At 38.2% G+C, this 12,986-nt stretch overlaps 1 protein-coding gene across 3 annotated transcripts in view; it reads right to left on the bottom strand.

Annotated features, from left to right (window-relative positions):
• Positions 1-12,249, bottom strand: part of KCTD5 (potassium channel tetramerization domain containing 5) — a 32,013-nt gene extending 19,764 nt beyond the window's left edge. For all 3 annotated transcript variants that reach the window (XM_058816338.1, XM_058816339.1, XM_058816337.1), the window contains exons 1-4: positions 11,998-12,249; positions 4,632-4,740; positions 3,409-3,500; positions 2,455-2,550 (exon numbers count right to left, since the gene is read on the bottom strand). In XM_058816338.1, coding sequence (XP_058672321.1) covers positions 2,455-2,550; positions 3,409-3,500; positions 4,632-4,740; positions 11,998-12,231 — 531 coding nt within the window. In that variant the 5' untranslated portion in view covers positions 12,232-12,249. The remainder of the gene's footprint in view (positions 1-2,454; positions 2,551-3,408; positions 3,501-4,631; positions 4,741-11,997) is intronic.
• Between the last annotated feature and the right edge of the window lie 737 nt (positions 12,250-12,986).

Genomic DNA, 12,986 nt, shown 5'->3' with positions numbered 1-12,986 from the left:
ACCTCAGCTAAATGTCTCAACCTCTTATTACAAAACATATTTTGCCTTAATAACACAGTGCAATTCCTAGCCTATTTAAATTGAAGCATAGCTTTTCAGTGCACTTTAGAGAGATTAGAACTTAATTTATATGTGAAGAGTTAGACAACAATTGCCTATTCTGAGTAAACTGGAGATTACGACAGATGAGAAGGCCCACGAATAGTAACTTTATCTATATCCTGCTATTGTGTGTAAATAATTTTGAAGACAGCAGTTAAACACCATCCTCTTCATACAGTGAACATACTTACGACTGCATTGTGGTGCCAGGTTACTTTAATCATTAAAACTTACATGATCAATGCTGCTGCTGTCTAAAGCATTTCTATTTAGCCACTTTGTATAGTCCACAGTTTTTTATTCTGTTGTACTGCCAAAATACTATTTTTTTTTCTGATTGCCTGAAGAGGCAACAATTGAAGCTAAAAATCCTCTACAAAATAACTCGGCAAAGTGGGGCAGCCGATTTTTGGTAATAGATTAATTGATTTGGTAATAGATTAATTTTTGGTAATAGATTTTGGACTGGGACTAATACATAATTGTACTATTCTAGCAGAGCTTTCAAATGTGTTCTTTGGAAAAGGACATCAATACATCTGCATTAGTGCACCAACAGGTCAGCACCTTCCACTCCTATTTAATAACCACATACAATCACATTTAACTATAAAATTTTGAAATGCTAAGCGTAAAAAAACATTTTTTTCAAAACCAACCACTTGAGCATGTTATATGTGGCTCAGAGCACAAGGACTCTTAATCCGCAAAAATATCACTCCTCTGAAAAAGCTGATGAGTCCATCTTTTTTCACATACAGAGCATGGTGGGTACCAGCCCAAAGACTGCTTCTGAAGGAAAGCATGCTGCTGAGCAGCATGGACTTAGAGAAAAAATTACAGAAATGCTACAATGTTTGAGGCATTAACAATAAAACTGTTTATGCACAATATTCTAATCCTGTTTCAAGTGAGTACAAAGGAGGGAATGGGCTAGTGTGAGGTAATGAGACACTAAGTATTATGAGATCATACAGCTGTTCTGTTTATCTACTTCAAACTATGTGTCTAAAAATATTCAACATGGGAGAGGGAGGAAGTAGGGAGACAGCTGGATGAAACAAGGATGTAATGTCCAAGAGAACCACTGGATGATTCCAGTTATAAAAGACATTATAATAGGTCTTTCAGCAGTTGCACTGTCAAAGCAGTATTACTACCAAATAAAATATCCTCGAATGGTTAAGGATAGGTAAAAGATGGTGTCATTTAAGCTGCTAAGAAGCAAAGGAGCTCTATTTGTAATGAAACCTAGTTTCTCCTGACAAAGAAGAATCTTGGAAAACCCTTTTCCATGCACTAGCCAAAAAACAGTAGTGTATTAAGTGAGTTTTTTTTCAGGGACTTAAACAACACTTAGCTTGTGGCATGGCAAACAGACCTGGTAATACCTGGAGTACTGAAGCATAAAAAGCTTGCTCTGTGCCTGTTTATTCTATTTGCTCATGACTGTCACCATGTTACCAGCGCCTTACATATTTTGTCAAATTTAACAACATGTTCTCTTTCACCTTTGTGTCACAAACATTTCTTAAATGTTGCTTTGTTGTGTTATTACAGTGAGACTACACAGGATAATGGGCTTGTGCTTACTTCAATTTCTCCTATTGTAAGCATCAGACACTGAAAAAGGTGCTAGCAGATGAACACTTGTGTTTCAGAGTTAACAGATTCATTGCTCCAATGCAGTTTAAATACTCTGCTGGATTAGGAATGTGAAGGATAAAGCAGCTGCACAGTTCATTTCTTACTTACAGAAATTATCAAAGATAACAGATAGATCTTGCAATTTTACAGTGTGTTCTTGAATGTACACACAAAGCTATTTTTATGCACTGCAAAGAACAAGAACATTTACGTAGCTCACAGCTATCAAGCTTCATATCTACACAGGTAAAATCCACCATCCTTTGTGTATCAGGTTTTTTTATCTGAAGAACCACTCTTTGGGCCTGGCAAACATTTATCTTCCAAGCTCATCTCTTTTACCCAGAGCTCTTCATATCTAACCTATCATTCACATAAACTTGAAGTTATTAGTTAAGTCTGGTTGATTCACCCTTCAACTGCTCATGTGTAGACACTGAGGAATTACATTTCAGACATTGCAGATGTTATTGTAGAATGTCAGCAAAATTTACCTCCTGGAAAGCTGAATTTTTCTTTTGTTTTATGATAAATGAAAACACAAGTATCACATTTTAACGTCACTGTGTATGTTTATCCAAGTTCTGAAAATGACTGAATAAAAAAAGATGCATGGAATTTAATTTATAGTCCTCTTTCACAAAAGGTACTTCACACTCATTTCTTAGAAGACTGTATTAACTATATCCCATTAGGATTTTTTACCTGTTCAAATTTCCAGCCATCGGACATTGTGGAAACCATTTGAGTGAGTTCCTCTTCCTGACACTGCAGCACTCTGTATACATGTTTGACTGGCACCTTCAAGAAGAAATATAAGATGCTCAATAGGGCATGGAATTCACTATGTTTGTGACTTGTCTGAAGTTGCCCTTACTCTCTCGAAATGGTAAGTAAGCAACACCACTTTGAACCCATCCAGATCAATGAATAACTAGGGCCATTTTAGCTGAGACCTATAGTGAATGCTATCAGAGCACCCCTGCGATCCAACAACCTAGCTTAAAGAGAAATTTGTCAATAACAATGTAAGTTTGTAGTATCTCCATGAAGACTCAGCTACCAGGGAAGTTACCAGTTACCTGAGTAGCAGAGTTAATGAACAAACTTCATCATATTCACTTTCATGGAGAATATGAGCTGCTATGACAAGAGGCAACCTTCTCAATCACAGAGCATTACAAATAAAGAAAGCAACTTTGCTACAAAAACATACGACAGGAACCAAACAGCATCTGTACGTATGCTGCATAAACGTACTGTATAAACAGCAGTTATACCATAGTTAGGCAACCTCATCATATTCAGAACATTTAAAAGTCAATGAGAAAGCTATGCTCTACAAAAGTTGTTCTCTAACATAACTATTTCCAGAAACGGTATCATGACAAATTCTACTATTACCAAAGGTTTTGGAACAATTACTTAGAATGTGTTCAGCTTTTGAAAGAGATCTGTGAAACTTGTAAGCAGACTGGCAGGAGCCAGCAATTAAGAATATTAGTCTTTGTATACTAGTGGTTCCAGATCATCCCGTGATGGAGGCAGCCATTCAGCATCTTACTGGGGAAATCAGGAAATACATAAAAAAACAAATGGAACCCACTCACTACTTGTCATAGAACAAATAATCAAAAGAACACAAGAAAACAGCCTCACCTGAGAGATTCTGCTGTCTCTTTCTCTAATTTTGTCCTTTACCAGTTTTATTAGAGATGTGATATTGTAGAATTCAGCCTCTTCCAGTACACCTAGAATGAAAACAGTTTTTGGGAAGACAGTATAACTAAAGACTACAGGCCAAAATCACCAACCAGTTCATAAGATTATCTTCTCAACAGCTACAGAAAATTATTTACTTTTCTCTATGATAAGGCAGTTCACCAACCTAACAATTCTGGCTTCTTTCAGGTACATGTAATTCAATGTTTGTCTCATTCTAAAAAATTGCCCTAAAAATATCCCAAAGAAAACTGATGCCATTTCACATACAAAACAAGACAAAAAATAAAAAAATGTGCACAGATACCGTTCCATAGCAGACTGCTAAGACTAGCATACCTCAGGCCCTGCCTCAGGCTGGAATGCAAAAGAGAAATTTAAATAATCCTACTGAAAAGTCTCTGCAGCTGCTAGCAAGCATAACATTTTTCTTCCTGTCATTTGAGATCTTAGAGTCTGAAACAAAAGCTTGAAGATATATACTGCTTCTGCTCACATGTTCAAGGCCTACCTGTTCTCCACACGCAGTATGCGTAACTGTGCTTAACTAATGCTCAACTAATTCACATGGAAATTATATTTCACACTATTTCCCCCTAGTATTGTTAAATTGTATTACTCTGATAAATTTCTTCAATATGCTATCAATACAGTTTTGTTACTGTATGTTCTAAAACAGTCATCCTCCATTAGGGTAAAATTGATACAAACCGGGAACAAGGAGGGAGAAGCTGGGGACAGAATTCAGTCTTTAAAAGCATATTCCACACATCTGAACATGCCAGAACTTCACTTTTAGTTTGCTTTACATGTAAAGCTTGCTTCCTAGGCAGCATTCTTTTGCTTAAAGAGAACTAAACCCAAATATTTCACAGTTACATAGAAAAGATACAAGATCACACAATGAAAGGCATCTCCCCTTGTCTGAATACGTATGTTCCAACTGAGAATGGGAGTTGTGAAATCAAGAATTGTACTCAAAATGCTCAAATAACCCCATAAACTATAACTGCATGATACCTATCAGTTTTGCTTGAAACAGATAGAAATGCTACACTGGTTAAAGTTTGCCATCTTGTTCTAAGTTAATTCTGGTGATTCAAAAGAAGTGAAAATAATAAGCAAGTAGCAAGCAAATGAGATATTCAGAGATGCCTTACCTTCCTCAGCTAGGTCCTTGTTAATAACCAGTTTTCCGTGTCTGAGATAGTTCAGCACTGGCCCAAAGTAGGTTGGGTCTCTGTCTATTAAATAGGCACCTGTTTCATCCTAGATTAGAAAAACAAACAAACACAAACCAAACAAACAACCCAAAACAAAGGAAGGGAACACCAAAGCCCAAACCAAACAAACCAAAAACCTCACAGTGATTTGAACATCCAAGTGGGAACTGCAAGCTAATATTCATTTTGCAGCAAGCAGGTATGCAGATATAGTCACATCCCCTGAAAGCTGGATTTATTAAAGACAATAAAAGGAATTAAACAATACAACTGTCATGGTATCAAAATGATCAATCAAATCATCTAATACACAACTTCTCTTATTTGATCAATCCCCCTAACCCCTTATCAATGATTAACAACATTGTTAGCATGAAAGATCTAAGCAGTAAGTGAGAACACCAAAAGTTAAGGTTAAAAATAGCACTTAAAACCAGGAAATCTTGTTTGGGAGCCTGAAGTCAGAACAATGGCTACATTCTAGCGAGCTTCAAATACCAGTTTTTTCCTTTTTCTTTTTTTTTTCTTAATTAAAAGCGAACAAACCTAACTTTTTTTAACTTCAACACTTTGCTCTAAAAACATTTGCTTTTGTCTTTGCTCAAATGTACAAATACTCACAGGGTACTAAGAACTGCTGTATAGCAAGCAAGGGCTGTACATGCATCTTCTAAAAAAAAAAGCAGAAGATGCAATTCTTACCTATCTCATGCAGACAAGCGAAGTAATAGATGAATAGATGAAAACTAATGCTCAACTTACCAAACAGACTACAGCGTTTTGTGAACTGTGAAACAGTTCAGGAGACTCACCTGCAGAGCTGATATTCTTGACCAAGAGATAAAGAAGCAAAATTGGTAATTCCTATGTTATTTAGAATCTATGTGTGAACCTCTGCAATCAAGATAGTACTGACATACTTGTGCTGGCTGGAGATCTAAGGAAGATTCATAGAAAGATTTCTAACTGATCTACTGCTCCTTTCTACTATCAAGTGGGTTACTGACTGTATTAATCTATTAGTACATAAGGTTTGGTGCAATGGATATCCTACAGATATATTCTAGAGAGATGTGGCAGCACCCCAAATACTTTTTTACTTATTCTTATTTTTAATATTCTAGTAGTTTACAAGAGATACTAAAAAATTATCATTACCAATACTGTGGATCATACTCCCTCAAAACCATAGGTACTAGCAATAATTGCTAGTGAAAGAAAGAAACTGTACTGACTCAATCATCTGCATTTGAACACTAATGCCTATATGGAAAAATCTGATTACTGAACTGTGACATCTGAAAGCTCTCCCTACTTAACAGTATGTAGAGTTCCTGAAATGTTTTCCTGGAAAAAAACATGGAGGATGTATTTTCAGGTACATAGATTTAGTTTCTGAATAACTGCACTTGTCCAGCCAGGATTGGTAGAATGTAGAAAGACCACGACCTCAACTACAAAAGCCAAAACCCTTTCTATAATTACAATTAAATGCTTTACACACGTAGACACGGTGTCATTTCAGAAGAAGTGAAGGAGTGTATAATTTTGTATAATATTAGCTGTTCAAGAAAATGCTAACATATTAAAATGTGCTGTCAGTTAACCTACACTCAGACTAGACAATGCTTGATGAAGTCTAATCACAATTTCTTCTGATCTAAGCTCATTGTCTCACAAAAGCAAGACTATGCATCAAAACCAGTAGATAGATGAAGTAGACTAATTTTAATATTTAATCTATAAATATATTTACATAACCAAAATACTTCAAGAATGTGCAATCTACAGATACAACCCAAAGAAATTAGAATAGCTGACAACTATGAATTATAGGCTGAAAAGTATTATTCAGTAAAGGAAAAGAAACCAGTGAGGTTGGAAAGGAAAATCCAAACCAGATTAAAAAAAAAAGCTGTTTTCAAGAAAAAACCCCCAAACTTAGTCATCATCTGAACTGCATTAAGAAACACAGGGCTTACAAAACTGGAAGTCTTCGGAGTTAGGAAAAACCAATCTCTAGAAATAATCTTCCTCATTAAGATAATTGTCATTTTTCACACTGCAGTGTCTTTTCACATCACCTTCTGAAGCAATACTGGTTGTCAGCTTTACACCACTTCAGAGACAGAGAGGTGGGTCACAGAAGCAAAGTCATTAAAAGCTCTAAACGAAATTTAAGTAACAATGGCTACTTCACTCCTTTCACAAAAGGCCTGAACTTTTATATTTAAAGGCCTACATTATCTGACATTGTATTTTTCTGAGTTGATTTCTATATATGAAACAAGCTTCCAACAAAACCACAAAGGGAAGAAGCTATGTCAGCTCTTCTCTTTCAAATTTCACGTTATGAGAGGTCATACACAAAAAAAAACAAACATCTCAGTAGTGTCATGGTTTACTGTGGAAGCCTTTCAGACAAGGTGGCTTGAAAAATAATAAAAAAATAAGGCACACAAAAGTCCTATAATTTTTGCTGTAATAAATTTTTTTTTTAAACATTAGAAAATATCAACAGTTAAAGAACTCTGGCTAAATTCTAACAGTGTGCAAACCAAATTCTGTCAACAGGATTCACTTAGGCATCTAAATTCATGTAAAAGTTGCTTACCCAGATTACAGACTCAGAAAATATGCATTAATTAAGAGGAGGATGTGTGTCTTGAACATTGATCTGACAGCTCAGATATGCTACACACTAGCACCAGGGAGCCAAGAATCAAGAGATGAACCGATCAGTAAAGAATATTGTAACCATATGCAAATAAGGCACAGGTGAGTGGCACAAAAAATTTACCTCCTCAGCATCTTCCTATAGAAAATGACTTATCACTCCTCCTTTTGAGTGAGCTGCCTGAATATCCTTCAGTGTATGCTAAGCACTTTATGGTGAAATCACTAAGAAAGGCCGATTACACTAGATCTTTAAGGATATTTACATAAACATAAATGCAATACAAGCTGACACAGAAGCGTAGTCATCTGCTCTACTCAGAACTCTAAAAATACAGGTCATAAGTCTTTCAGAATATTATCAGGACTGTTTTCATCCACATGTACATGAAAACACACTGTATAATCACATGTAATTAGCTTTTTGACATTTTTTAATAAAAACTGTTTTATTGTAAGATAAAATAATAAATTGCAAACATGATCCAATGTGAACTGGAAAATTAAAAGAGGTAGCTAGTTTGCATGTACATAACTAGCTTTAGTCTTGCTAGCTTAATTATTATGGACTTTGATGTCCCAGTATGCAATTTCCTCTGCTAACTAGTAAATTGTTTTTTCTACAAGCTTTGAGAAAGTTTGCATCTTCACTGACACAACTAGTGTAGGTATTTTGAAGCCATTTCCTAAACTTTGGGTGAATACCACAAATGTCAGATAAACCTATATTCTAATAAGGTTTCAAAGTTCTCTCTCTTTCAGTTGTATTTTATAGAAACAGGTGTTACTGTATACAAGAACAGCAGGTAAAATTAGAAAGAAAACAGAAATTCAACTTTCCTCTGTATTCAGTATAGTCATATCACTCCACACTTAGAGGTGTTTCCTGCAAATGCTGACATTCTTCATAAGAAAATTCAAAACAAATGCTTGTTGTCTTTGTGCATCCAACCCTAAACTGCTAGCTAATCACAGGATTGTTTGTATCTTTACCCAGTTCTACTTTTGCATTACATTCTTCTTTGAAGAGCTTTTTTTCTTCATTGTCTGCAAGTTCTAGGCCGTTTTCATGCATATTTACAAGGACACCATTTAGAAGACAGCATTGCCTACATACAGTGAAGACTGCATTTGTTTATTACCACTCTCCCACACTAATGTTTAGTTCAAGTTACAAACACCATGGAATTTTAAGAGGAAATCTTAAATTTTCAATCACCTGGTTCAGCATACCAATGAAAAGTTAGTGTAACTCACAATTACATTCCTTTGAAAAATACTGACCAAAGCAACTAAATGATCATGTATTCCAGCTGCAAATGTTTTCACTTCCATCTTTATAGAGACTGAAGCTCAAAGGAATCACAATGAACACTTACCCTGATCTTAGTTTAAAACACACAAAGAACTCAATTTATTTATAACTTTTAGAAAGCAGCAGTGAAACCTAATCATTCCAATAAATAATTACTGTCAGTGTTAATATTATGTCCTTTCTAACAAGGACATCTACAGTTTGACACTTTGCTAGCTGTATTTCACAATACCTTTGCAAGACCGAACAGGCTTCTCTATTAGATTTCTTGTCTACATGTATATACCCTCTGGACTGAGAAGTCACTCCTTAAACTCCTTGCCATTAAAAAGTTTTGTTCTTTAAAACTTTTCACCAAATCACATTTCTCCTTGTGATTAGTCACTGCTCTGCTGTGACCTTGAATTGTGGATGCTAGAATCCAGTACAGGATTCCAGCAGGTGCACCAAATACATATGCCTCCCCAGTCCTAATGCAATTCTTGGGGAGATTTAACAATCTCCCCAGGAACTGCATTAAAACACTAGCTGAAATGTCATAAATTTATTTCCAATTAATTATCTTCATTGGGATCAATACTGGATCTGGATACACTCAAGTCATACCATCAAGCTCTTGGCTCAAGGTTGTATGCTTGAACAGGAATATTTTAATTTTACATAATTTTTAGATTTCACATCATTTACATATTCTAAGTTCTTATAAAGGCAGCAATATGCAGAGAAACACAGTAGTATTTGGTACTAAATTTGGATTTATATATAATTGCCATCCCTATCATCTGTGCTTTTTAAATATTGAACTAGTGAATTTTTCACAAACCGTGTTGCCTAAAAACTTTGAGTGTCTGCAGACTAGTGGCACTTATCAAAACTAAATCAGTAATACAACCCACCTGACAAGTCAGAAATCTCATAGACAAATGAAATGTATCTGTTACTTCTTCGAAAAATTACTACAATTTAGATATTTCTTAATGCTGACAGTCAAGGTTGCACTACCAGGAAGACTTTGACTTTTCTGAAACACTCAGTGCTTGCATGCTTCCTTCTCTGACAGATTTGATGCCAACTTTAGAAAGGCATTAAAAATCAAGCATGAATACTACTGCCAAAACCTTATTACAAAAGTTTGACAATCTCCTTCTTAGGGGAAAGTTAAAAGAATGCTAGAACAGTTTGCAAACAAAAAACTGGTATATAGCTAAAATAGGAAGATGCTGAAACAAGGAATATATGTAAATTATTACCAGTAATGCAGTAAAAGCATTAAATTAAACAATGATGACAAGGTGAGCAAGGCTCTGCCTGTCTATGTATTCATCTCTAAACCAAGATTTAAGTACCATGGAAAACAAATCTTATTCTGAACAGTAAATATACCACTACAGCTCATTTATTTGCTGAAATCTGAAATGATTCTCAAACAGTTTTAAAGCTGAAAGTGACACTCTTAAACATACTAAATTCAGAGAGTCAATGTCACTATCCTAATCCATTCAACACGAGTTTGGCCACAGGGTGTGCCAAAGATTAATCTTTCTCCCATTACAAGTGGAAACATACCTGACAGCAAGAGACAGGCTGCCCAGCCCTACTTAACATTAGTACCTGAAGGCAGTTTAAAGGCCAACGTGCTACCTTTCTTGAAGCCTCGCAGTTCTTTACAGTAGGAAGCATTAAGGAACTCTTAAAATCACAGACTATCCTGAGTTGGAAGGGACCCACAAGGATGAAGTCTAACTCCTGGCCCTGCACAGCACAGTCCCAACACTCCTATCATGTGCTTGAGCTTTGTCAAGCTCATGGCTTAGGGTCATGACCATTCCCTGGGAAGCCTGTTCCAGTGCTCGATCTCTTTGGAAAGAACTTTTTCCTGATATCCAACATAAACCTCGACACAGCTCCAAGCCGTTCCCTTCGATCCTGTCAGTGGTCACACAGAACAGAGATTGATACTGTCCCTCTAGAGGAACACGCAGACAGTGATGAGCCTTCCCTTGGCCTCCTCTTCTCCAGCTGAAGAAGTCAAGTGACTTCAGCCATTTCTCATATGGCTTCCCCTTCAGGAACTTTGTGTTACTCCTTCAGATGCTCTCTAAGAGCCTTATATCCTTCTGATATTGTGGTGCCCAAAACTGGCTACAGGACTCAAAGTGAGGCCACATCCCAAAAAAGAGCAGAATGGGACAATGCTGGACAACAGAGCAGTACACAGCTGGCCATTCCATTTGCCAGAGCATATGGCAGTGCTTTATCATTTACTTAGGAAGCATTAGAGGAATGCTTTCCTACTCTCTCCCAAGGAGACAGTTTACCTATCAGCAAGTTTTATAGGTAAATTTAAGCTCTCCATAAAAACCTCAACCAAAACCAAAGACAACTACAAAACAACTCCCACACCACCACACTTCAACTTTTTTTCCTTCTAGCTCAGGAATATTACATTCTGTTCCCTAAGTGTTCAAATATCCTTTCTGGAAGTTATGCCTGAAAAAATGATGAAATTTACTAACCTCACTAAAAAAAAAAAAAAAAACCTTCAAAATTTATATATAATAAGCAACTCCTTATTTTCAACCTGTTGGTTATAGGGTTATAAGCTGTTCCTTTCTTTTCCCCAACTTTTTTGTCCATGATGCTCCAAAATTTCTTTCAGAGCCAGCACTATATACTTTTTACCCATTATTACATACCACACCACAAATAAAATCTTAATAACTTTCTTCCCCTACTAAAAATGAGTTAGAGCGAATACCAAAATATTCACCCACTACTTGCAATCTATGCAGAATATGCATTTTTCTCTAAGAATTGCTGAAAAGACAGAATGCTACGTCTAAGTGAGAATTATTATCAAAAGTACTTTGCTCTGCTTCTTGTAATTGAACAAGAGAATAATGACAGTGCAGAAATAACAAAACGTCAGTGCATGTAGATATTTCATTAAACCGCTAAAACTAAACTCCGTCAAACAACGTAAAAATATTACACAAACGTACAAACGATACTGTGCTGTCTGCTGTAGTTATGAGCAGTTTTGTATTCACGAACCCAACTGCTTCTCAGGACAGCACTCATTAAGCAACACTCTTCAGGAAGACTCCCTCCACGGCAGCAGTCGTTCCTGCCGCCCCTCACCGCGGCGCCGGGCCCCGCGTTCCCTTCACGCCGGCGGCCGCCTAGGCAGGCGTCACAGCGGGACCGGGCACCATCCGCAGCGCACCCTCAGCGCGGCAGGCGGGGAGCGGGCCCGGCGGCGGGGGGAGCGGGCCCGAAGCGGGGAGCGGGCGCGGCGGGGCCGGCGCTCACCTTGTCAGAGTCCAGGTCGGGGTCGGCCTGGCAGAGGCGGAAGAGGAAGGACTTAGGGTCCCTGCAGAGCGTCTGTCGAGTGGTCAGGAAGCAGGTGCCCCCAACGTTCAGCCTGACCCACTTGCCGGGCCCCGCGCCGGGCAGCGGCGCCGAGCTACACCGACGGCAGGGCCCGCCCGCGCCGAGGCCGCCAGCCGGGGGCACCGGGAACTCACAGTGGTTCTCCGCCGCCATCCTCACCACCGCCGGAAGGGGCCGCCCCGGCTGCCTGGCCCTCGGCGCACCGCCCACCGGAAGCGTCGGCTGGAACGGCGCCCTGCCCCTTCTCGCCCGCCGCCCGAGCGGCTCCGGCTTGGGGCCCCGGGAGCAGCCCTCACGTCTGCGACAGGGCCGCCGCCGGGCCAGAGGCCGCGGGCCCGTCTCTGTCCCATGCCCCTCGCCCCACGGCGGAAGGAAGAGGCGGAGGCCGCGCAGAACCCTACATGCCTTTATTACAGACTACCAAGCATAAGTGAAATCCGTCATCCAGTCACTAACTACACATCTATAGCACAGAGATCTGTCGAGAGGAGAATAAACCGTCATTAAATTATGAGATATGATTAAATCATCGACCAATAGAAAATTTATATAATAAAGCCAGAAAAAAGGTGTAAAATATAGTTTACAATAATTATTCACATTCAAGGCTGTACATCAATACATACAACAGCATGGCCCCGAACATGAATTCAATCCAAATAATTCATATATTAGAATTTAAATAACACAGACTGAACTAGAGCCCAACACGAGCCAGCAAATAACCTTAGAAGAATAAAAATACAAAAGTGTATATCATATCATTGCATTATTTGCTTCTGTTTTCACGAGTTCTTGGAGGAGGGGAGATTGTTTTGCGGTTTGTTGACGGAGGGTCAGGGGTTTTATTTCTTTGGGGTGGGTTTTTTCTTTTTTCCTGTACATCACAGTTACAGCTACAAACTAGG

This window comes from Ammospiza caudacuta, chromosome 17, assembly GCF_027887145.1.
Source record: "Ammospiza caudacuta isolate bAmmCau1 chromosome 17, bAmmCau1.pri, whole genome shotgun sequence".
NCBI classification, from domain to species: Eukaryota; Metazoa; Chordata; class Aves; order Passeriformes; family Passerellidae; genus Ammospiza; species Ammospiza caudacuta.
Note: the sequence above shows the minus strand (reverse complement) of the source record. Positions and strands in the feature narration are given on the sequence as shown.